Source organism: Asparagus officinalis, chromosome 4, assembly GCF_001876935.1.
Source record: "Asparagus officinalis chromosome 4, Aspof.V1, whole genome shotgun sequence".
Taxonomy (NCBI): Eukaryota; Viridiplantae; Streptophyta; class Magnoliopsida; order Asparagales; family Asparagaceae; genus Asparagus; species Asparagus officinalis.
In genome coordinates this window covers 137,486,310-137,513,195 of record NC_033797.1, presented here as the reverse complement: position 1 = coordinate 137,513,195, position 26,886 = coordinate 137,486,310, and the positions used below count along the sequence as shown (strand labels likewise).

The 26,886-nt window shown below is 37.3% G+C and overlaps 2 protein-coding genes across 5 annotated transcripts in view; both read right to left on the bottom strand.

Annotated features, from left to right (window-relative positions):
* LOC109839501 (malate dehydrogenase, cytoplasmic-like) lies at window positions 563–4,064 on the bottom strand. Its single transcript, XM_020407958.1, has 6 exons — window positions 3,724–4,064; window positions 3,322–3,494; window positions 2,627–2,904; window positions 1,170–1,305; window positions 926–1,037; window positions 563–764 (listed from the first exon to the last, which is right to left on the bottom strand). Exons 1-6 carry the CDS (start codon window positions 3,851–3,853, stop codon window positions 673–675), a joined length of 921 nt encoding a protein of 306 aa, XP_020263547.1. The 5' UTR covers window positions 3,854–4,064; the 3' UTR covers window positions 563–672.
* Window positions 5,909–26,886, bottom strand: part of LOC109839500 — a 42,706-nt gene continuing 21,728 nt past the window's right edge. For 2 of the 4 annotated variants that reach the window (XM_020407954.1, XM_020407956.1), the window contains exons 6-19: window positions 23,741–23,921; window positions 23,516–23,663; window positions 22,967–23,400; window positions 22,835–22,887; window positions 22,628–22,735; window positions 20,853–22,520; window positions 20,644–20,753; window positions 19,746–19,854; window positions 19,385–19,565; window positions 11,749–11,816; window positions 8,169–8,284; window positions 7,177–8,061; window positions 6,257–6,356; window positions 5,909–6,178 (exon numbers count right to left, since the gene is read on the bottom strand). In XM_020407954.1, coding sequence (XP_020263543.1) covers window positions 6,162–6,178; window positions 6,257–6,356; window positions 7,177–8,061; window positions 8,169–8,284; window positions 11,749–11,816; window positions 19,385–19,565; window positions 19,746–19,854; window positions 20,644–20,753; window positions 20,853–22,520; window positions 22,628–22,735; window positions 22,835–22,887; window positions 22,967–23,400; window positions 23,516–23,663; window positions 23,741–23,921 — 4,178 coding nt within the window. In that variant the 3' untranslated portion in view covers window positions 5,909–6,161. The remainder of the gene's footprint in view (window positions 6,179–6,256; window positions 6,357–7,176; window positions 8,062–8,168; window positions 8,285–11,748; window positions 11,817–19,384; window positions 19,566–19,745; window positions 19,855–20,643; window positions 20,754–20,852; window positions 22,521–22,627; window positions 22,736–22,834; window positions 22,888–22,966; window positions 23,401–23,515; window positions 23,664–23,740; window positions 23,922–26,886) is intronic. The other 2 variants (XM_020407955.1, XM_020407957.1) reach the window with 2 other exon arrangements.

Below are 26,886 nucleotides of genomic sequence, written 5' to 3'. Positions count from 1 at the left end.
AAAATGTATTGACTTGTCTATTAATAATTAACTTTAATTTATTTATTTAGTAAGCAAAGATACAATAACATGAGTCTGTAATTTATTTGAAACTTCCCATAATTTAACTATAATATGATGCAATATATGCCTTAAAAAAATCCTAAAACTCATCAAAATACCCAAAAAAAAAACGTTGGGGCTCAGTTTTTACTTATCAACATGCTATATGCTAATGTTCTCATTACATTAGCTTTTTAAACCTGACCATGTGTAGAAAATTGCGTATTTTACTAAAACAACAACAAAAAATTATCGAATTGAGCATTTTTTAATAAATATTTTCTTAAATATAATTCAAAATGATTTAACATTTATTACGAAAACGCGCAATTTTTGATTTGGGAGGGGTGGGGTGAGGGTGTTCACTGAATCCATGGTGGGAAAATGGATCCATAAACATCAACAAACACAGATAAAAATAAAACCATATAATTAAGTAGTAGGTTGCAACGATATAACAACCACCACATGCATAACATGTAATATTTATTTTGATTCAAGTAGGTTGCAACGAAAATAACAACTATTTTTGTTGCGAAAACCATGAAGTACTTCAAATTATAGGAGCATCCTCGCTTCATGACCAATATAATTAGTACTGTTTTAGCAGAATGAACCAGCTAGCGTCAGTTAGAGGCATGAATATGCGAGTCTCTTCTCCTCTACGAGCTCCTTCGCTGCGGCATCCATTTTCCCTCGCGAAAACTGGTCGATCGCTAGACCTGAAAATAGAAAAGCTTTTACGAGGTATTCATCCTAGCTAGTTCCTCGCTGTAAGTACTATCTTCGGATTGCGAGCGAGGAATCTCAAGAAGAAGAAAAAACATCAATGCATGCATATATAAGCGATACTATCTTCCGGAAAAAGGAAAAAAAAACTTACCCTGCACAATTTTCCATTCTCCGTTCCGGCAAGTAACAGGAAAGGAGTAGATTAAGCCAGTAGGGATACCATAAGATCCATCAGCGTACACTCCCATGGACACCCAAGTTCCCTAGAGTAGAAAACATTGTCATGCATTCATATTAAACACAACTATTGTTGATACGTGTGGGGTTCTTTTGTATATATACCCCCTTACATCATCCATATTTACAAAATTAAATATGTGAACAGAAAAGCCAACCTTAGGAGTTCCAAGAGCCCAGTCACGTATGTGATCGCAGGCAGAACTTGCTACCGACAGCGGACTCGGCAGTTTGTGTGCTTTGGTGATAACAGCACCTCGTTGCCGTACAGTGGTGATGAACTCATTATTCAACCTACACGATAGTGAATACCGCAGCTTAAGGGTGCATTAATATTTGTAATTTGATAGATGCATAGTTTTAGCGAAGAAGAAAAGTAGAAAGCAACATCCTACAATGCTAATCTAACATTTGCATCCAGGAAATATCAGTGGTATAGTACTAAGCAATAGGCGAGTTTAGTTATCCTGGAATGATGCAGTCATCATGTGTACTGTATGTATTAAATTGTATATTAGTACTTATATGTACACTCTGATGAAAACCGCAAACCTCTACGCAAAAAACGCAGGAAGTAACCTCAATTGTATATTAGCATCCTGAATTCCTTGTGTAGATACACAAACTCAGAAGACAGCCATATAATTACGCCAAACCTGATAGCACCCGAATGGAATTGATCCTTAAGGCCCCGTTTGGTAAAGGGTTAATGAAGAAGGGTTAAAGAGAAGGATTAATGTACTTAGCCCATTTGATAATCCGAAGGATTAAATTATTAACCCGTTAAATAAGTTTTATTTTAGCCCTTATGATCAGTTTTAGTGTATGGGAATAACAATGATTTTGACTATTTTCTTTATAATTAGAAGGGTTATAACTCTTATTCTATCTAAATAGGAGTATTAGTAAACCCCTCATTTTAAGGGGTTAACTCATTTTAACCCCTCTAGAGGGGTAGGAGTATTAGTAAACCCCTCATTTTAAGGGGTTAACTCATTTTAACCCCTCTAGAGGGGTTAACTTAACTCTTCTATATTTTTTATGTTTGGCAAATTATGGAGGGTTAACTCACTTTAACCCTTATATAGATTTGTTGTGTTTGGCAGGTTAAGAAGGGGTTAAGTCTCCTTAACCCCTCACTTAACCCTTTGCCAAACGGTACCTAAGTTTATTACATGACATTCTGTTGGATTTTTTGGTCAAAACTCAGTATCCAGATTTTGGCATGATAAACATCTGGATACTGATTTGGGGATGATAAACATCTGGATACTGATTTTGGCATGATAAACTCAGTATCCAGATTTTGACATTCTGTTGGATTTTTTGGTCAAGAGATACTCACTATCCAGATTTAACCTCAATTTCCAACACATTCGAACCAAACCCTCTGCTTTCAAACTAGATGGAACGTGTGTTTAACGTGAAGGTGGAAACATGGAACAGATAAATGCGCACACATGCTAGTAACCAGGAAAGAAAAGAAAAGAAACTTGAACAATCTCAAAACTATTTCTCGAAGTAAAGCTTTTATAATCAATCGCATAGTAGCGTGCATGATAAATTTTCATAATAGGCAGATTGGAAATGCACGAAAGTATTACTAATACATTACCACTTATCATCGGCAATAAGTTCCCTGGCTGGTTTATCTCGACCTCTGGTGACGACTTTGGCATGATAAACATCTGGATACTGAGTTGAAAAATGATTTCCCCATATTATGACGTTCTTTACATCACTGACATGAACATTTAACCTTTCTGAGATTTGGCCGAGAGCTCTATTGTGATCGAGTCTTGTAAGGCAGGTAATGTTCTTCTCAGGAATCGAAGGGGCGAATTCTTTTAGAATAAGAGCGTTGGTGTTTGCTGGATTAGCAACAACCAGAACCTTATAAAGTTGAGAACCAATGTCAGCCATAGCAATGGATTTAGGCTATATACCTTATGGTTTCCCCTACTCTGCACATGTATACCCTCACTTGTTAGTGCACCACTCGTATACAAATATGTTTCTGAAATTTGCACTTCGGTACCTTCCGTTTTGCAAATGTTCTGAAATAGTATTGGAACATTTTAAAAGTAAAACAAATTTCTAAAAATTATCATATGAGAATATCCTAGAGAATAGTTCTCAGGTCTGCATAACGGAGGGTATTAACGTGCAAATTTTAAAAACTTAAGGGTACATCAGTGTACAGGAACAAGGTTACCCGACCAACATGGTTAATTTCAAAACAAAAACAAGACTACCACTGGATGCTAATTATACTTTACTTCTTGTTTAATTCCTTGGAAAATATGGTACCTTGCAATTGGGAGCTGCATGCTTTTCTAAAGCTGAAGCTTGAGCTTTGTACATAGAAACATTTTTCGACATCGTGTCCCTGTCAATTCCATTCCTTCTTGGAAATCCACCAACCATAACGGCTATGTTTACACCATCACAAGCTTCAACAACATCTGTTGTAGCTAAGATACCTATGGATGCCACAGGGAGCACAAAATTAACTAGGAGCACATGCACGCTGCCATTATGAGCAAAAGTACTAGGGTCGAATGCGGTAGGCCCCATGTAGTTCTATTGTTGCAGATGGACCCACTTAGTGAAGAGAAATTCACTCAGCGGATCTATTTGCAGCAATAGAACTAGTGGAGGTCTATCCACAATTGACCCAAAATACTTTTTGAGGGGGGGAAAAGAAAGTACCTCTAAGAAGAGGAAATGCAGCATCAACCAACTCCATCTTCACACCATTCAGCACCTCGGCAGGTGGAATATCGAGCATGTGGAGAATTACGGGTTGTTCGGGACCTAACATCTCCCCCCTCGCGATCATCGGAACAAGGGCATAGCCTATTTGTCCTGTAAAGTACAACAACGTCTCTCTATCTAAATTTTTGGAGTCAGCTACACGTTATTCTTCATTTAGTTATGTTAGGGTTATCTCCTCTATTAAGTTAACACGATTGTAAGTATGCTTGCAAATAATAGAAAAATGTTGGTACTAGCTTTTCAATGTATTCCCAATTGCATTATCATTTCGAAAGATAATTATTAGTGTCATTAAAATATACGCTAACCCTAAAAATAAACTACAACAAGCACTAGAAAATAATAGAGGAAAAATTAAACAATATTGCCTGCAGCACCGGTGACCAAAATTCTCACGGGTTTCTTCACGTGAGAACTGCCCAAACCGAAACTAATCCCGCGCCTCAAAGAAATAAAAACCATTTTTTTTTATAAATTTCCTTAATTGACTACTAAAATAATTTGTGCATTACTGGCTAATTACACACTTAAAATTTATAGATTTAATTTGATGGATTGATGCGTTTTTCAGCCTCATGAAGCAATTCAGATTCCAAGCTAAAACCCCCAAGAAAAGAACTAACATACCACAAACTAAACCATAATCAAGTAATTCGGATTCTAAACACAAATAATAATCTAATAAATTTATTAAGTAATTAAAACATAGGTGACCAGAACTGGCCGTCGCTCCGTTGCTTTGAATCTCACAGACTGAGATGGCGGGTTTTCTCGCAAAGAAGGGTGAGAAAATATGAAGGGGTTATTCGTATTAGTCCCTCACATATTTCTTATTTTAAGTCGTACCCCTCCAAATCATTAAAATTGCTATTAGGACGATCATCAAGAGCTTATTTATCCACATTTAGTTCGTTCCCTAGGGAACTTTCTTCCTTGTCCTTTCCCCTTCACAGGCCTTGTTCACTCTCAATGGCCCAAGTAAATATACCTACTTCGCCCCCAAAAAAACTGTAATAAAATAAATGTAGAATGCCAATGATGATGATAGTGGCAAATATCTGCAATCAAAGTTGTTGTCGAAATGAGTCAACACTGTGACGCCCAGAATCAGCAATAGCATCATGCATACAACTTGACTCCAACTGCAACAAGATGGACAAACCAACTTCATTTTATGTTTTAGGGCAAGAATAGTATTGCTAAAGCTTATAATAAATTGCTTATAAAAATAATTTATATAAATTGCTAAAAATAGTTGTTTGGTAATCAAATATTTAAAACTAGTAACAAAGCAGTTATGATGTTTGGTTAAATTGTACTTAATGATCATTGTTAAAATATAAAATACACATATATGACAAATAAACCAAAAAAAAAAGAAGTAAAAAGCTACTTTTTAAAACATCCTCAAATTGTTTCTAAAAACACCCTCTTAAAAGTCTTTACCAAACATCATAACTAAAAGGACAATACCAAACACCATTATTGACTACTAAAAATAAACAGAAGCACCTTTAAAGACAAAACAATATCAAACTGGCCCTTGATCATCACATGTTCTTTATAAGCTGACTGCTAAATTCATTAAACAGGCAACATGTGACCTGCTACTCAAACGCTGCCATCAAGACAAGCAATGGCGATAGCAATAAACAATCGAGGAAGGCAGCCAGCCTAAGATATCAAATTACACAACAGTACAAATTTTTCCTATCAACGTGCTCACACTTCTCAAATACAAAATATTAGTTTGCAGTTGGCACCAGCAACAGGGTTCCAGTAACGCTGGTGGTATTCCACGAACGCAGCCTGCTCACGCTAAGTTCTACAAATTTATCGGTAGAAGAATTTGGCAAATCCTGAAGCATGATGAAAGACAGGAGAGGAATTAACAAGCGGTTAGTCCTGCCTCGTGATAGTAAATAAGAAGCGAGAGCACAAAAGGTTAAAAAATATACACCACATTACACGCCTTTTAGTTTGCTGGAGCTTTCAGCAATATTGACGAGTCATATAAAAATTGTGCTCTCCTTTCCCTGACTTATACTGTTAGGTACAAAGATAGGAAACACAATACATCAAAGAACAGAATTAAGCCGGAGAAGCAGAAGACCATCTGACAGCTGACGATAAGAGATCAATCTTTTAAGTTCCGTCTTACAGAGTTAAAGCAGAAGAAATAGAAATCAAGAATATAAGATTATTAGAAACCGAACATCTTACAACTCACAATAAGAGATCAAGCTTCTAAGTTTCAAGCCGTAAAAAGCCTAAAACTGTATTTTATATACAAAATCCTAGTTTGATGAATCTTGTACTCTGTTATACAGAACTCCATAAGATTAAGCTGCATCAGGATAGGTGAGCTCCAATCAACCACGAGTAGGCCCTATTCCAAACACAAAATTAATCCCACAAATTACTAAAAGTATGTGCCAAGGCATAGTTCATGAAAAAGAACACTTACCCCTTGAAGATGAACTTCTATGCAGGGCCTTAGAACCCTTGTCATGTGAAAAAGTGGGAATTTTTGAAATGAGCAAGGAACTTTGCAATCCTTCTAATAGCTGCAATCATCAGTCAAGGGGTACTTAAGGCTGGTTATTGGAGTGAGCTAAAGCAGAATAATAAATTATTACAGCGGAGGACTTGGATTTGTCATATTCTCATATACAGAAAATAAAGAAATAGGAAAAAAAGATTGTTACCAAGATTTAGTCAAATGAATATACCATGCTTGGGCTGGGACTTTTCAGGTATGCTCTTTTCCATATGCATCAGTATTATAGTTGACGTAAATGACCATGCAAAATTCGTGGCAATATGGGGGCAAAGAAAAAAGAAAAAACTATGTAGGGTGATGTTACCTATATCACACGACACACTGCAAGACTTTAAAAAAATTGCTTAAATAATCATAGAAAAGTGCTTTAAAAAACTGTTAATAATCAAGGACCTGATTCATGCCACCTTTCTTGTAGTTTGATTCCATGAAATCCAAATTGTTCAGAGGGTGTATTCAAAATCTCAACTCATGCTACTAATGTTACACTTTAATTTTGACCTCTATGCGAATATCCTCGATTTGAAATCACATATTTCTTAAAATGATTTCCAGTCAGGAAAATGTTAAATTACGAGTACAACTAAAATGTGAAATATAAATGTGGAAAAGCACAATATTTCTTTCAAGTTCTTAATTGAAAATCCAGAATTTGTACCTACAAGGGACCAATCAGGCTAAGTGTAAGGGTACGAGGTACATAAAATTAATTTCCACTGTTGACTAAGAGAAGGGCAACCAACAACTCAAGATTTCTGTTCTAAAGGACAGTAAACGAAAAAGAAAGAAGACCGACCATCCTTAGACAAGTTATTAGAGCTTACCCTTGAAGTTGGTTGAATTTTACGATTAGATCTCCGTGGTTCAATGGCACCCGGGATTGCTTTTTCATGAGTTTCTGAGGGCTTCTTTTCAATTCTGGTAGACTTATCTAAAGAGGGAGTAACCCTTCCTTTCACCCCTCGCCCTGCTTCAACAGCCGAAGAAGACTTCTTCCTGGACGCAGGAATAGTAGGCCTAGACTGAACAGAGGACACTGAAACCAAGCTCTCTGTAGTTGGAAGGCTGACAGCTTCTATGGAATTCTTTTCTATAACATTTTCTTTGCTAAAACCAGCTCTTGTATTTGACAAAGAACCGTGACTATTTTTTTCACTATTTGAAGCAGATACAGTGGTAAGTGAAGGATACTCCTTTTCAATTGTACTCCTAGTTTGAGTAGCTTGAGATTTTACAGATCTAACCCCTAGAGACTTGGAGTTTCCAGCCTGGTTTCCTTTCGAATCCACCTTAGAAGTATTTCTCCACGGGCGGGATGCTTGAGGCATTAAATATTTAGCAAACTTAAGGGAATCATTCCCTTGACTCGTCTTGACGGTCTTATCAGACATATAATGTTTGCTTACTTCCATAAATTTCCTTTTCTTGCCAGGTTTAGGAACACCAATCACAACCCTGGATCCTTCTTTCTGCAGGCCAGAATGCTTCATTTTCGGTGCATCAGAAATATTTGCCTCACTCACATTCTTTCCCACAGAAAATATTGCATCCTTTGCAGATAAATTAAGTGGTCCTGACTCCACTGCTTTCCCTGAAGTCTCCAGAGGCATTCTACTGGATTGCTTATCTATACCACTGCCATAGAGTTCTGTGTCAGCCTTGGGTCCCAGTCCGACCAACTTTCGTCGTTTCTCTTGGGGAGTATCACCCTGATAATTGTTTGCCAGACACAAATAAACCAAAAGAAACTAATGAAACTGCAGTCCTCATATTAAAAATCAGAGAGAGATCAGAAATGCAAGATGAAAATGAAAACCTCATAGGGGCGAAGCATATCTTCTTTTGCACGAGACCACTCTATCCATTGACCATCCTTCCAGGTAAGTGATGGCCGAAGATCCCATGCTCGAACAAGTGAAGAATCACCCCCCGCTATATGAATAAACACATATAATCAAACCCCATTGTACAGAGTGAACAATAGAGTTGAGACGAGTTATAGAGATCTCATTAGTTAAGAACTATATGCGAGGCTTGTAGATTTTATAAAGATAATAACTAAACTGGTACTGCAAATTTGGAAAAGTAACAGTTACACCAATACTAAAAAATTTTCCCTTGATAGTTAACCACAGAAGAAAGCAGAGATTCATGATAATGTTTTTTCATTAATATACAGTGTTCAAAAACACACTCTACCCGCCCGAGTACTCCTATCTGACACCAAACCGTGTTGAGTAGCTGAAATCCGCTCAATCCTACGGTCAGACCGCATAATTGAATGTTTAAAGAGTATGTGCCGCATAATAAAATTATGTGGGTGCACAATATAATTGACTCGGACCGCATTACCCTTCAGTCTCCTGATCACTGTGTCAAAAGATTCTAAAAAAAATACGCTACTTCAAAACACTAAACCTAGTCATCGCATGCAGCCTACTCTCCACAGCCGCTAGTTGGCGCCGATCATTAACTCCAACTGTCGCCAAGTCTAGACTCCAACCACCACTGTCTCCTACTGCCGTTTCCGCCACCGATCGCTACGAGGATGATGAGGAATACTAGATGAAGAGTTTTATTAGTATTTTAATGTGTTACGATTTACGGGATAGTTTTTGGTTTGTGAACTTTCAGTGGTTCTACTTTTAAGCGTATAACGACTTTGATTCGAATAGCTTGGTGTGTCTTTTACTCTGAATGTTATATATTTTCCATTAATTATTTTATAGATGATAAATAATATACATATTAATAATTTAAAAAACACAAAATTTCAAATAATCCGATTAATCGCTATCCAATACCAGATTGTACACATAATGAAACCGTGTTCTAGAGCCTTTAATATGCAAGAATGAATGGTAACAAGATAATAATTCGTAAGGAACATTAAAAGGATAATAATGCAAGCAAACCTAACTCATTACAGTGAAAGCTTCCTTATAATTTCCTCTTTCGAATAAATATCCACACAAGAAAGGTGATCAGTATACTAGGGTATGTTCATGATAGATCTGGACTTGCTGTGCGTGTGGATGCAATAATGCTGTTACAGAAACTTTTCATGTAGTATCTAATGCCTGCCTGACATACTTCAACCCTCGTAGTAATCCTGTACTCAAGAAAAGCCAAACTACCGCTTCGTACAAGAAAACTGTCCCCCAAAATTTTGAATTCAGGTGCATGAATTATCATCATCCAACTCTTTCAAGAGTCTCCCACTCCATCAACTTAAAAACAGCTACATACTTTCCACTGCCTAAAACTTAGTTATGTAGGTTACCTCAACGTTAGCAATTCTGAAAAGTAGGATAATATCAATTCTAACCAGCACCCCATGTGTCTTCAATGAACATCCGACCATCTAAAACAAATCTGTCTTATCCCCAGTAAAAGCTACTCCTAGCTTTTTAGGGATATACTTATTTTATAATCCTATAACTCCTACTACTTTGCCTTATCCTCAACACCGTGAACTATAAGGAATAAGAGGACGTGCAGCCATCTAAGGGTTCATGTATTCCCCACATATTCATGGAAGCGCTTCTCCAATTTGATCATCATGCTTCAACTTTATGAACAACATCCTTCTCAATCTCACTGCAGGTTGATCCCAAGCTTAAAAAAATTACCCTTATGTATTTTCCTTGGCCACCAAGGTAGGCTATTCCTTCATCTCTACTTACTGATTTTGCATCCTTTATCATGTAGATTTTAAAACTTCTTTCACAGCCGATCATTAAAAATTATTTCATTCACAAACTCTCGTACGATAAAATAATTTAGTGACATCACACCAAAGCATTGAAGCCCATCCACAGTGGCTTTAAGTTAAAGCTCAATCATAATTAGTGTAAATAGGTTATTAATGGCAGGCATTAATATAAGCTACAAAGAAACAAAATGGATTTTCTCTCCCATTGGATTGCTTGCACTCTATACCATGTACATATATTCATAATCGCATTGATATAACTTTTATACATTCCTTTCAAAACCTTCCACATAATCTCCTTAAAGAGGCACCTTCCACGAATCCAAATAGAACCTTTTTTCCATTTTAGTTTATGAACCTACAGTAAACTGGACTGTCAGGGTTTTTGAAATTGCCAGAACCAACATGTCTTGGCCATAGAAATTGCTAGCTACATGTCAACTGGTGAGGGAAAACCTACTGAAAAAAGATTATTATTAGATCCAGTCAAATATATTGGCATATACTCTTACCATAATATGAAGGTCATATGACATTGTGCAATACAGAATTTTATTTCATTGTTTACTATTTTCCATGACTTCAAGGTATCTTCGACATGTTTTCTTATATGAAATATTCTCATATATATTATTTTAGAGGTGGATGAGCATAAAAATATTGATCTTATTTGCTTCATCTCTGACTTCCAGCTTTATTTATTTATTCCTTATTCATTTTACCTTAAGATGATCCACTGTGAGATTTCATCTACAAGCATCATTTTTGTGTTTCTTCTTTCCTATATACCATAATTTATATAATGTATTTTATCCTTTTAGCATGTCTGACCAATCTTTTGTTTCTTGTGAAAATCGATATGGAATTTTCTACTGATTATTGCACCTACTAGCTCCAGTACCTCTTATATATTCCTAGTAACTACTCTATACTAAAAGTATTTAAGTACGAAGGCTTATCCTATACTCCTGCATGGAATCTTTACTCTTATTCTATAGTTCACAGACTACTATTTTAGCATCACATCACATGATTCACATGTAGGGCCTGATGAGAAGAGAACCATAAATTTAAAGCAAAAACATTTCCAACCTCACCAATTATTGCACCAAAATAATGCTTATGTAATGGCAGGATTTTCAACTCTAGTTTATCACAACTGAATTTGAGAAATTTAAAATGAATAAAAGATGAGACATTATAGAAAAACTCCAGAAATGCCTTCATGAAGATGCGTCCTATGCATTCTTCCTCGCAGAAATTTCTGGCATTCAATAATAGAAACCCCAATATTCTTCAAACTTTTTCACTAATATAAGCTCCTCTCAACTATTGTTGCAATTAGAAATCAGAATGATGACACTTGTACATTTTTCCCATCTTTCTCAGTATCTTGGAAATGTAACTGGAAGCATACACAATTTTCGATCAAATCACAGAGTTTTTATACCAGTTCCAGTTGTAGAAGATGGTCAAATCTTTACTGGAATTTTCTCAACTTTTATATTGTTAACCCCATTTTGATGGTAGAAGTCTTATGCAGTATGATTTAACACTAATAGAAGGAAAAAAACACTAATATAAGGGGGGGAACATATGATTAGAAATATTAAGTTCGGGACCTAATGCAACAAACGAAACATGGAATACATCAACTTAAACAGTAGATGAACAAACAAACCTGGAAAGTACACCGTAAGCTTTGTTTCGTCTACTTGGCTCTTTTCAGTGACAATCCCTTCCCACCATCTAAACGTTGGCAGTAAATAATAGTGAAAATTGGTCTAAAGTCATGATAAATGATAAATAAGAAGGCAACGACATTTGCAGAGATAGTCAAATACTCTCTTGGTTTCTGCAGAAACTGAAAAACTTTGATTATGTAAATTATACGCTTCAAATATTCATACATTCAACCGATTCATGCAAAAAGTTTGTCAAAATGGAGATACAAAATATAAAGAATAGAAGTACAAGATCAACTGGTGCAACCTATAAGACATATATGCAAAAGAGGGACAGGAAGATGGATATATTAACAGGAAAAAAACACAGTAACTGTACAGTATGCACATGCAAAAGTAACATTTTCTTAATTTTTTCCCCCTATATAGCGCTTTGATTTACTTTGTAAGGACTGATTTGGAACTTTGTAATCTTACCTGAAGCTCATGTAGAAATGTAGATTCATGATATCAAAAAAGGAGCACGGATAAGGAACGGGAAGGTCATGAGAAAACATATGGGGCAAACCAATCAATTGCAAACTCCTTATAAGGGTTATCACCGTAATATAACACATGGTGATTAAGCTTGATTGCATGAATAGTTCAACAGAGGATTGTTATCAGATAATACTCAATACTTCAACTCTCAGATATTATAATACTTGTTAGTTGGTTACTTATTTTGATATGTCATATACTTTACAGTGTATCAAGTATATACCAAAGAAGTGCCAGAGATCTCTCCAAGACCAACAATAGCAATTGTCTTTATCCCAAATTTTTGGGTAAGGGTTTATGAATCCTATAATTCCCCTCAGTTTTATTGAAGGCTATCTCCACAAAGTTAATTATTACCATTATCCTTCTTATGAGCTTTTGAAGAAGTTCTCTTAGGCCTACATCTAGTCCTTTCTCCATTAATTACAATTACCAAACATCCCCTCACCAAAACTCTGAAGTTGTGATAAGGATTCAAGGTTACAATTTTAAACTCTAACATATCCTTACAGGTCTACAGGTTGAGGGCCTTTTGTTGGGCCGAAACCCTGACTTCCTGGGGTGATATTTTTTTTTAAATCCACATTAGTTGTCACCGGTAAATTTTGAAAATGGGTTGCTCCGGTTCCATGTCAAAGACCCCCTAGATTGAATAATTGCGCCTTATAATTCTGCTTAGATTAAGATTAATCCCTCCTTAATCCTTGGAAAGGAAAAAAAAAAGAAGGAACAAAAAAATAATAATAAGCTCATGTTGTTTAAGCTTGGCTACCTTAAAGTGAATGGACACAAGAATGAGCTCCTGATGGAGCGGGCAAATTGAATCTTCCATAATTCCTTATATGCAAAGTAGGCAATAGCAAAAAGTGCAAAAGTAGGACTCAATACAATGAAAAAAATCAAGAATAAAATACTAGCAGTGGTTTGACTCAACCTAAAGGCTCTATATATGAGGGCTGCAGCTAGAAAATAAAACTGCCATACTACTAAGTAATTATAATTATTTAATATATTATACTCAAGACTATATATGACTACTTAAAAACAGAGGAAGGAACAGTAGAATTGTACAGATAATTAGGAATATTAATTAGGATGTTTTATGCTTTATTAAGAGATATAATTTGTTAGGATGCCTTGTTAGTTTTATTGGATATTATTCCAAAATTAGTTCCTAATTTGTTGGGATTCTCTCATAAAGAGAGCCTTGTTAGTTTTATTGGATATTATTCCAAAATTAGTTCCTAATTTGTTGGGATTCTCTCATAAAGAGATTTCCTATTTTTTCTGTTTTGGGATTCTCTCATAAAGAGATTTCCTATTTTTTCTGTTTTGATTCCTATTTTGGTGGAAGAAGAAAGTTCATATGATGAGAATTAATAATATCTTCCTCAATTTTTTCTTCATGGTATCAAAGCAATTCTCTAAACCCTAGAATATCTTTCCTGTGATGATCTCTTCATGACAAAATACGGCATGGCATCTAATTCCACTTCATCGGATGTCACCTCTAGATCAGATTCTATCACTCCTGGTTCTGTTCCAGTTATTCCAGAGTCCTCTTCTCAACCCATCACCAACCACAAACTGCAGGGTCATAATTTCTTTCAGTGGTCCCAATCCGTGTTTATGTTCATATGTGGTAGAGGCAAAGATGGACATCTCACCGGTGAAGTTGTTGCCCCGGAAGCCACAGATCCGAATTATAGAGCCTGGAGAACTAATGATCATTTAGTTATGTCATGGCCGATCACCTCGATGACAACAGAAGTTGGTGAAAATTTTTTGCTTTACAAAACAACAAAGGATATATGGGAGGCTGCTCGTGAAACCTATTCTAGTACTGAGAATTACTCGGTATTATTTGACATCGAGACTTGGTTATATGATCTACGTCAAGGAGATTCCAGTGTAACTCAATACTTTAATCTGCTTACACGCTATTGGCTGCAACTCGACATGTATGAGGCTTACTCCTGGAAGTGCTCAGATGATTCAGCCCTTTATAAGAAAATCATTGAGCAAAAGAAAACTTTTAGGTTTCTCTTAGGCCTCAACCAAGATCTGGACGAAGTAAGAGGGAGAATAATGGGGATAAAACCCCTACCTACCATCCGTGAGGCCTTTGCTGAAGTCAGGAGGGAAGAGAGCCGAAAGAAATTAATGATGGCTGATAATCAACCCTCACTCAACACCGAAGGATCAGCCATGTATACCCACAACTCCACCCACGATAATAAGTTCAGGAAAAGTGGTCGTCCTTGGAGTGACTATTGCAAAAGGATAGGACATGTGAAGGACACATGTTGGAAATTGCATGGCAAACCAGCGGATTGGAAATCAGCCCGCAAGAATGAACATAGTATTTAGGCACGTGAAGCAACTACTTCAGAGAACAATGTCAGTTCTTGTCCCTTTACTAAGACATAGATTGATGCTTTACAGCAGCTCCTTAGGCATATCTCCACCACATCTCAATTATCTCAGGCACCTTCTGCTGATCCTCCCACTAGTTTGTTAGCCCATCAAGGTATTCCTCACACTACTTATGTTGTGCAAAACAGGAAATCCAAATCATGGATTGTTGACTCAGGCGCTTTAGACCACATGACTAGTGACCTCACTGCCTTCCTAAGCTACAAACCGTGTGCAAATCACTCTGCAGTCCGCATAGCTAATGGAACATTCTCAGCAGTGGCAGGAACTGGGTCAATACAATTGACCCCAAATCTCTATCTTTCTGATGTGCTTTATGTTCCAAACTTAGGCTGTAATTTGCTTTCCATTAGCAAACTTACACGAGATTAGAAGTGTATAACTAAGTTTTATTCTAATCTTTGTGAATTTCAGGTGGAGGATTCGGGGAAGGTGATTGGCAGTGCTAAGGAGCGTGGAGGTCTATATTTGCTTCAAGGAGATCAAGCTTCTTCTTCATGTTATATTTCAAAGTCCAGTGTCAATTCAGTTGGTCTTGTTTCCAATTCTGTTTTTCTTAATTCAATTGCTTCTAATTCTGCTGAGTGTCAAGTTATGTTATGACATTTTCGCCTTGGTCATCCAAACTTTATGTACCTTGAAAAGATGTTTCCACATCTATTTATCAATAAAAGGTTCAATTCTTATCAATGTGAAATTTGCCAACTTTCCAAACATACTAGACGTGTACTCTAGCCTACAATATAAACCGTCTCACCCTTTTGCAGTCATTCATAGTGATATATGAGGGCCTTCACGTGTTAAAAACATCAATGGTATTAGATGGTTCATTTCTTTTATTGACGAACATACAAGAACTACTTGGACATTTCTGATGAAAGAAAAATCTAAGACATCAACAATTTTTCAAACCTTTCATTCTATGACCTCAACCCAATTCCAAAGAAAAATTCAAGTTCTTAAAACTGATAATGCTAGGGATTATTTCAACTCTACTCTTGGTGCATATCTATCCAAACATGGAATCGTTCATATTAGTTCTTGTGTTGATACTCCTCAACAAAATGGCATCGCTGAGTAGAAAAATAGACACTTACTAGAAGTAGCTCGGTCTCTCATGTTTTCTAATCATGTTCCTAAACATTTTTGGGGGGAAGCTATTCTCACTGCCACATATCTTATAAACATGATGCCTAGCCGTGTACTTGCCTTCAAGTCCCCTCACCAAACTCTGCTAGGCATACATCCTCATCTCAGGTATTTCTCATCTGACCTTCCTATAAAGGTATTTGGTTGTACCTCTTTTGTCCATATTCATCAACACAATCGTTCTAAACTTGATCCTAAATCACTCAAATGTGTGTTTCTCCTCTTTTGTCCATATTCATCAACACAATCGTTCTAAACTTGATCCTAAATCACTCAAATGTGTGTTTCTTGGTTATTCCTCCAACCACAAAGGCTAATCGTTCTAAACTTGATCCTAAATCACTCAAATGTGTGTTTCTTGGTTATTCCTCCAACCACAAAGGCTAAAAATGTTATTCCCCTCTCACTCAAAAGGTTTATTACTCTACGGATGTCACATTTTTTGAAGATCAGCCTTACTTTCCCAAATCCCAAATTCAGGGGGAGACTTCTAGGGAATTTCAGATTTGGGACACTCTTCAAGATACTCAAGCTGTTTTTCCTATTTTCCTTAACAAATCCGTACCTCCTCTATCTGATTCTGCACTCATTCCAACTCCAGTGTCAAATGAACCTACTCTTTAGCCCACTCCTGACTTCACTAGTACTGAAGTCATTCATAACTCTCAAACATTCCAGCATCAAAATTCTGATGTCATTGTCTACTCAAGAAGAAGGCGACCTGCTAAGCAAATAGAGGCCAACATGCAACCACAAGACTGCCAAGTACCTGATCCTAATCCACCTACCTCAGGTCATGAAGGTATGAATTTACTTGTACCTATAATTGATGATTCTTCTTTGCCCATTGCTCAAAGAAAGGGTGTCAGGAAATGCACCACTCACCCAATTAAGAAGTATGTGGCCTACGAAAACTTATTGCCATCCTACAAAGCCTTTATTTCTCAGCTTGACAGTGTGCAAATTCCTCAGTCAATTCAAGAGGCTCTCAAAGTTCCGTCCTAGAAACATGCTGTAGAGGAAGAAATTCGAGCATTGGAAAGTAATGGTACTTGGACATTTACTGAACTACCAAAAGGGAAAAGTTTGGTTGGATGCAAATGGATTTTCATAGTGAAATATCAAGCAGATGGTAGTGTGGAAAGGCTTAAAGGTAGACTTGTGGCAAAGGGGTTCACTCAGTCTTATGGTATTGATTACCAAGAGACGTTTGCTCTTGTTGCTAAGTTAAACACGGTGAGAGTGCTTTTATCCCTAGCGGTGAATCTGGATTGGTCATTGTATCAACTAGATGTCAAGAACGCTTTCTTGAATGGGGACCTTGAAGAGGAAGTTTACATGCAGATTCCTCCTGGAATGGAAAATGCTTCAAACAACAAGTTGGTTTGCAAATTAAAAAGGTCCTTATACGGCCTAAAGCAGTCAGCTCGTGCATGGTTCGATAGGTTTACTAAGGCTGTGAAGGAAAATGGCTACTGTCAGTGCCAATTTGATCACACATTGTTTGTAAAACTCTCGACAAAGGGTAACATTGCTATTCTGATAGTATATGTAGATGACATCATTATAACAGGAGATGATGGTGAAGAAATTCTTAGTCTCAAAAAGATGCTTGCAAAACAATTTGAGATTAAGGATCTGGGAAACCTCAAATACTTTCTTGGGATGGAAGTTGCTAGATCCAAGAAAGGAATAGTCATATCTCAGAGAAAATACATTCTGCACCTGTTGAAGGAAACTGGCATGCTTGGGTGTAAGCCAGCCGATACACCAATGGATTCCAATCTCAGAGCAAATAAAAGTGGAGAAATAATTCCAGTTGACAAGGGAATGTACCAAAGGCTTGTAGATAAGTTAATTTATCTGTCCCATATAAGACCAGATATTGCCTATTCGGTCAGCATCATAAGTCCACATATGAACAGCCTTAATGAAGATCATTTGGAAGCAGTGAATAAAGTTCTGAGGTACCTAAAAATGACTCCTGGACACGGGTTAATCTTCAGGAAATCCACAAACCGAAAGCTAGAGGTTTACACGGATGCTAGTTGGGCGGGAGAGTTGACCGACAGAAGATCTACAACTGGCTATTGTTCATATGTTTGGTGCAATCTAGTAACACTATTGTTCATATGTTTGGGGGCAATCTAGTAACATGGAGAAACAAAAAGCAGGTTGTAGTATCTCGAAGCAGTGCAGAATCAGACTACTGAGCATTGGCTTTGCGAATATGTGAAGGCATATGGATTCAGAGATTATTAAAGGAGCTCAATGTAGAGGTGGATGGCATGGTTAGGATGCTAAGTGATGGTCAGACAGCAATCAGTATTGCAAAGAATCTTGTTTAGAATTGTACAGATAATTAGGAATATTAATTAGGATATTTTATGCTTTATTTAGAGATATAATTTGTTAGGATTCCTTGTTAGTTTTATTGGATATTATTCCAAAATTAGTTCCTAATTTGTTGGGATTCTCTCATAAAGAGATTTCCTATTTTTTCTGTTTTGATTCCTATTTTGGTGGAAGAAGAAAGTCGTCCTGGACTCTGTACATAAGGGAAAATTCCCTTCCTTTTCATATGATGAGAATTAATAATATCTTCCTCATTTTTTTCTTCAGGAACTACAGAAGGATATGCGGAAAAATAATTGCAAATCCTTTACTTGATTCAGTAAATTGTTTACTAGATTGGAACATAAGCTAATTCCTCGTAGAACTGTGGAAGTGAGCAAACTGGTTTCTTCCGGTGATTATTTAAGCGGAGTAACCAGTAGCAAAGAAAGCATTAACCATAACAGGAAAGAAAATGCTTGGCTCAAACTAATTGGTGTCTGCAAGAGCCAAAGATAGATAATCAAAGTCCTAACATACTAAGTGAAAAGCTATTTTAATATATGTACTCATGACTAAAAGTGACTATTTCAGGAGCAAGAGAGGAACTACATATATGGAGAAAAACAGTTGTCAACGATCTCAGATCAGGAGAAAAGCAGCTGTAAAAATCTAGGTGATAAAATTCAATCAGTTAAGGTTGAGAAAGCTCCCGGATAAGGCATTGTTGCTTCTTCCTTGCTGTTTGAAAGCAAATGTCTTAAAAGGTTATAATTTAATAGGGGTGCTGCTGGTAATTTAAAGCAGGAACAGTCTGAATGTGTAGAAGAATTTACCCAGGGAAAGGTAGCTGTTGTGACTTGGTTAGACACCATTAAGTGTTAGTGTGCATTTCTGTGTAGATAAATAGTTTAATAAATAATGATTGGTAGATGTATGCATGTATAAGTGTAAGAGGAGGAAGACAAAAGGAGAGTATACTACTTATGTATTTTAGATCAGCGTAAATGACAATCCAAGTAACGTAAATAAATATACTTGAACTGGATACATGCTTATGAATTATAAGTAATGTTGTGATGATGCAGCTATGAAAGAATTAATTTCGAGAGATAATAACAATCCAAATAATCCAATTACCTAAAGAAAATATTAGAAAATAGAAATACTAACCCATCGCGCATATGTGCATCCACTCGATCACCAACAGCCCACACATAATTACCTACAGCCTCCCTCCGACGCTTCTTTGTTCTGTCATATTTTGTTGCGATCATCGGGTGGGCGATTCGAATTTTAGGAACTCCACTGCTCTCACTGCTGAGTGATAGCCATTCCTTAAGCTGATCAGACCCTTGAATAGAAAAATTTTAAAGCCGTAAATATTAACTCCAATCGATCACAAAATAATGTGGATAAAGACTTTTCTTTAACTAATATACAGAAAAGGGAACAATGATTAGATAAATTTCAATGAAGATGTCACTACACTCTTCATTAGCCTAAATGTTAGAAATTAGAAACTTCTCCTTACCATCATCAGAAAGAAGATTGTTGTAGCAAACATGAGCTTTGTTATCTTTCACATCAAGAACACGCGCAGAAAACCATCCTCCTTTAAGACCTTCCTCGTCAGGCATAACCTTAATAATTTAGTCAAAGAATTAGACAAACCTCTATTGAGCCTAAAATGATTGTAAAATATAAAAAAAATAGCCACGTCTTTCACTAAACATAAAAAAAAAAATCAAATTGCAGAATAATTTAATACAAGGAGACATGGAAAATTGAGAACAGTGATAACCTAATTCAAATGAACATCACCATCATCATCATTATAAACAGAGGAGAAGCATTCAAAATTAAGTGCGGGATCCCATAGCATAAATTATCAAGGAGAAATTGACAAACATAAATTAGCATAAATTATCAACATATTGAGAGAAATATACACCAAGATTAAAAAAATCTCCAATACAAAGAAAAAGGATACACTAACAAAAAGGTGATATCAAATTATTCCCTTACAAAGAAAGAATACATTGACAATAAGAAGGCAGTAAATTATTCGAATACAAGAAGGAAGGTACATTGATAAGAAGACAACAGAAAATAGAGAAAAATAACACTGAAGTTAATTATTCCAAATGACAAAAGAAATGTCATCAACATTTTAATTACACTGATTTGGATCCTCTCCACTGCAAGCAAAGCAGCAGAGAGTTCACATCTTAATCAGATTCCTACATTCATATGTGACAGAAGTGATTAATTCTGGAATGAGTGCACTAAAAGAGCAATGTTAATGTCATTACAAGACAAGGTGCAACTACCCATACAATAGTGATGGATTTGATTAACTACATTCCACCGCTTAGATACACAATGGATAGGATTAACCCCCTTGCAAAAGGTTCAAATACAAAACATACCTCAACAACTGAACCCTTCTGTATAGCATTTTCTTTCCGTTTGCTCAGTGAATGACATCTTTCATGGCTATCATTTGGAATGTTTGATGGAACTCCTCCAGTTTCCAAGCCTGTAAAGCCCCATAACTTTCAATCAAACAAGAATTCTTACATACTACAATGGAACCCTTATAGCAAAACGATAATCATGGAGCTAACAGCTATTGTACCTTGCCGATCTTCTCCAGAATGAATGGACTGCTCATCATGAAATATCCCAGCTTCCACGGAAGCTCTCTGCAATTCTCTATTGTTACAAGGTGTCTGGTCAGAATCGTTATCCCTGTGATCCAAGTCCTTGTGCTCCTCCCCAGACAGTTTGCTTGCTTTCTTAAGCTTTGTAGAGGTGAGTCGGTGAGCTTTCAAGCAACCCTCAGGACCAGCTTCTACCAATTCACTTAATTTAAAAGGCAATGGATCCCCCATTGCTATGATTGTCCCTACCTGGGATACAGCTTCTGCAGCCAGTTCTGCAGCCTTCATGATAGCATCTAAATTCTCTGCTCGTTTCGTGGCAGCAGAAGCTGCTTCGACCCTGCGTCTAGTAGCCTCACGGGCAGCAGAAATAATTGAACTAGAACCATATGTTTTGTCCTTTCCCTTCAGAATTGATCCAGGAGTTAGCCTTGCCAAACTCTTCCCACCATCAAAGACAACTTCCGAATTTTGTGCAAGGCCCTCTGTATTAGCTGAATCTAGAGCTTCATCTGCTAGCATCTTTGCCTGTAGAGCAGCATCAGACGCAACCTTAGCAGCCATTGCAGCTGCCTTTGCAACAGATACAGCTGCAGCAGCTGCAACTGCTGCAGAAGCAAGTTTCTCTTCGACTTCTTTAACCAGCCCTGAGTTACTCTGAATAGATAATTGGTTCCATATGGATTGGCTGTGACTGACCACTGAAGCGGCAACTGCAGCAGCATCTTCAGCCTGCAGCTTAGCCTGCTCGAATTTATTGCATGTCTCTGCTGAAAAGATAACCCTCTGATCAGTATTGTCACTCCCTAATACCTGATACTGAGTAGGAGAGATATTGGTGTTAGCCGAAATGATGTGCTGAGAAGCAAACTTTGAGGGTGTGTAAGATGGCAAGCCTGGAACAGATGATAAAGTTTTAGGAACAAAAGCATCAGAAGCAGGTTTTGCAGAAGATAATGGCAGGCCTGGTGGTGTAGAAGGTAGAGTTTTTGGATCTGAACTGAAAGAAGCAGGTTCTGTATAAGATTGAGAAAATGGAATGTTTTGTGTAAAATCCTCAGTAGCTGCTGCCTTCTTCTTCTTTCTAGATTTCTGGACACTAGATGCATTCTTACTATTACCAGCGCTCACGGTCTTCTTGTGTGTTTCTAGATGTACTAGTGCCCCTGGAGAAGCACTTGCAGTACTTGGAGCAGGCATCAACGGACTTGGGGGCACAAGTTGGACGCTAGCACCATGTGGCATGGACATATCTTTCACTGGTGTTGCTTGAACAGTTTCAACAACTGGTACTGTTGAATATTGGATAGCAGCATTAAGGGTTGGACTTTGGGCAGAGACAGCCCACGGCCCCGGATGATCATTGTGAGGCAGTCGTGGCATACTGCTACTTAACTTCCTCTTTTGTGAAGATGGATAAGAATCCAATGGAGACAGAGGCTGATTGAAGTCGAGTTGGGCACATCTTGGCAAATTAGAGGGTGATGCATCATGATTTGAGACGCTCCACAGGGGTGATGGCAAAGGTGGTGTGGAATTTAGAACTCCTGGGGCTATAGCTTTGCTAACACTTCTACTAGTAGTGCTCACACCTTTACCTTGGAGCGAGCTGCATTTTGTTGCTTGTTCAGTCTTTTGCACAGCTGCAAACATAAGTTATTTAATAAAGAAGATGGTTTTTAATTGAATATCTTTTTTTTTAAATTGAATATCTTGAACATATATTGAAACAACATTTGAAGCTGCTTACCCGAATGAGAATGCAGAGGAGTCCCAGAGTTAAAAGGTGACTTCTGATTCTGTTGTCTGTCAACTGACTTGCGCCACACACTCTCCCATGCACTCCTTCCACCATCTGCTGTTCACAATTCAATGACAATAAAATCTACCATGGACCAACATGCCTAGATGAATGATTAAAAAATAATAGTAATAATTTATGTGTGCAGGGACAAACCAGTGTCTCCAAAGGCTGATTGCATGCAAGCCTCGTCTGGTGGGATAGCTTGACTGCAATAACAAATTAAAATAAGTATGATGTGACAAATCTTGCAGGCAAGGAAAAGATAACAACCATTACTCAACTCACATTAGGGATCCATAAACAAATATTTGTGCACGCAATTGTACTTGTTGTGAATCAGTGAAAGGTTGGTGAAACAATGTTATGACAGAAGTGGAAGAGTTCAAATCAGGCAGGCTAGATGACTGGACAATTGGCGAACCAGATGTTTTCACGTGATTACTCTCAGCATACATACACGGTTGTATTTCTTCCAACTGAATGCCACTACTTACAGTCCCACCACATGTTGAATAAGTAGAAGATAATTTTTCAACACTATCTGTAGACTTCCTACGTGTTACTGTCCCTTTGGCCACCCTGCCCTTTCGTGTGGTTACTTTTTCACTGGACGGTCCTTTTGCATGATTTGTTCTATCCCCAGAAGCTGCTTTTGTCATCATGCTCTGATGTTTCCCCTCTACCGATTCTGAATGGCATCCCCTAGTTTCTTTTGAAATCTTGAATCAGACAGGTAGAAAGATATATTTAGTGACTTCCCTAGTATTTAAAGAAATGCAAATGAACTGAAAGACCATACAATTATTAAAGGAAGTCCTGGAAATAACTAATTACCTGAGATGGTTCAGAAGACTGTACAGGACTGGGGAAAGGTTTCCATTGACTGCCTGCCTCTTTTTCAGACGGCTCTTCTACTCTTCCAACCTTAAATGTGAAGCTTCTGTCATCATCAGATGCTGTACTCTCCTTTGAATCATGACTACTGTACTTAACTTTATTAGTATTTCCCCGTTACAGAAGAAGTCAAAGAATATATCATTTGTAAAAGGATCTACTTACATTGTTAGGGCTCTCCTACCCTCTGGTTCTTCTTGAGAGTGTCCACTGCAGCCGATAACCGTGGGTGAACCACAGCTTGACTCTGGTAAACTTGGTTTGCCAGTTTCAGCTGCCATCTGGGCTTCTGCATTGGTTCCGGGCATCAGAGTAGATGCATCCAACCCAGAATTTACAGGAGTAGCTACAAACAAGAAACCCACTTCAGCTGGCCAAGATATGGTATGGCATAATACTATCATAGAACATGGACATATTGTAGCATTTTTTTTAAGAACTGAAAAATAAATACTAATTCAAGTTATAATATTAAATATTTGTAGCACCTAAATATAAATGACAAACTAGTCTTCACAGACATAGACGTGCAAAGCAAAAATATGCAAAATCCTCCAAACACCTAGGATATAAAATCAAGATTCATGACAACAATCAAACAAACCCAGGTCACACTAATCTTACATCCCAGACCATAATAACCATGAAACTTAAAACATCATAGCCCCCAAAAAATTAAAAAGAATAAGTAAAATATGTATTCAGATAAATGTAAAAAAAATAGTTTTGAAAGCATATAGAAACTTCATATTCATAAATATGAATCAGATCATTACTTTTTTCATACTATGCTCCATCTACTTCTACGATTGTGTGTACTTAAATGCTCTATGTTTTAGATGTGCAGTTTTGTACACTCCCTGTACTATTCATGTGATTTACATCAGACCATGTCAGAGAAGAAGGAATTATGAATACCACACCCTCATTTACCAGTTGTCAAAGGGAATTGTCATATAAGTACTGCTTCAAATTGCAGGCCAGTTATAAATATTTTGAAACATTATCACCCACTTTGCCCAGGCAATAGACTTCTCTTGGTACCTTGCACCTTGCCCAGTACAGGACTGCGTAGCCTTTAACCTCACCTTTATCCTTTAAAGCTGTGCTAATACATCAACAATTCATATTTCACAGAAGAACAATAACAAATTAATCAATCAAGTAGGTCCAACAAGTTGATCAATCATTAACATGAGAATTATAAGAATCCTCGTGACAAATTCTAACGCTTTTCCCCTGACCAATCCTTATTCATTTATTTAGAAAGAAGGCAAATAGTATAAAAACTCATCCATGTCAAATTGAATTGTAATTACCCGTCACCTATCAAATTAGTGTCTTAGACTTGGACGAATAATAACTTTTGCAATATGTCAAAAGTTGTCTTGGACAAGTATCCAACAAGTATTTTGAAAAGTATCAGACAACTTCAGCCCTTTTCCTTTAGTAAACCACCATACTTCATATTGCTCAATTATCATATTTTATACAATCAAAATGAGTAAATATAAAGCACAAATTGCACAAAGAAAACCAACTTATTCATGTAGTCAACTGTTGAAAAGAAGATTACGTTTGTTAGAAGAAAATCAAGGAACAGATTAGATATTTGTAGATATTTGTAGTTTGTTTAATTTGTTACTGTTTGTTTAGTTTGTTACTGAATTAGTTGTTAGTTCCTAACTTAGTGGGCTGACATACTTCTATATATAGCCCTTCATGTAAACGATGAAATAGAGAAATGAATTATTCAATTCCTTCTTTATTCTTCAAGATATATAGCCCTTCATGTAAACGATGAAATAGAGAAATGAATTATTCAATTCCTTCTTTATTCTTCAAGATGGTATCAGAGCAGGAATATTGTTCCGCTCATTAGAATTCTTTTTTTTTTTTCTGGACTTATTCCAGCAACCCCTCCTTATCCTCACCTATAACCATGTCAGATATATCTTCAGAAACCACAAATCCTCCCTCACAAGAAAACCGACTCCCTGGTCATGAATCTCATTCCTTCCAGATCACCAGTATTTGCCTTAATGGCGATAATTTCTTACGGTGGTTGATGTCCATACGAATGGCGATTTGAGGAAGAGGCAAGATCGGCTACATGACTGGGGACAAGAAGGCTCCCGCAATTGAAGAGGCGACTTATGCGACCTGGGATGCAGAAAATTCAATGGTGATGGCGTGGCTCGTCAACTCCATGAATGAAGACATCGCCTCTAATTACATGAACTACCCGACTGCGTGGGAGCTTTGGGACAGCATTCATCAGATGTACTCTGATCTAGGTAATCAATCGCAAGTGTATGAGCTGCAGCTCCAACTTGGAGAGATCCGACAGAAAGACGACACTGTCACCAAGTATTTTCACATGCTCAAGAGACTTTGGCAGGATCTCGACATGTTCAACAACTATGAGTGGAAATCGCCAGACGACTACAAGCACCATCGAAAGATGGTGGAGAATGATCGGATCTTTAAATTCCTTGTAGGTTTGAAGGTAGAACTCGACGAAGTGCGAGGTAGAATTATTGGGCGTGGGTCATTTCCTTCACTCGAGGAAGTATTTGCTGAAGTAAGGCGAGAAGAGAGTCGTCGCAATGTTATGATGGGAAAGAAGGAAGCAGTAGCACCGATGGAAAATTCTGCCCTACTTACTGCCGAGGCCAATGTGAGCAGAAATCAAAATTCTCAGCGACGTGGAGATGAAAAACCGAGAATTTGGTGCGATTTCTGCAACAAACCCCGACATACTCGCGAGACGTGTTGGAAGATCCATGGAAAACCAGCAAATTGGAAGAGTGGCAAGCCTGGAGAGAAGTTTCAGCGTCCAACAGCAGCCGCAAATGAAGCAAACTCCAACACCAGTCCTTTCAACAAAGAACAGATGAATCTCCTTCTAAAGCTGCTGAAATCCAATTCCGAATCTGGTATTCCTAGTAGTTCCTTGGCTCAAACAGGTAGGAACCCTTGTGCTCTCTCGTGTCATTCCAATTCTATTCCAATTCTACACCATGGATCATTGATTCAGGTGCTTCTGACCATATGACAAATCTGTCAAAAGTTTTCCACTCTTATTCACCATGTTACAGCAATAGAAAAGTCCGAGTAGCCGATGGGAGATTCTCCTCTATAGCAGGAACAGGAGATATAAAAATCTCAAATACTATCACTCTTAAATCTGTTCTTCATGTTCCAAATTTTTCATGCAATCTCCTATCAGTAAGCCAACTTTCTAGAGATTCTAACTGTCGTGTCATATTCTTTGATTCTCATTGTGAATTTCAGGACCAGACTACGGG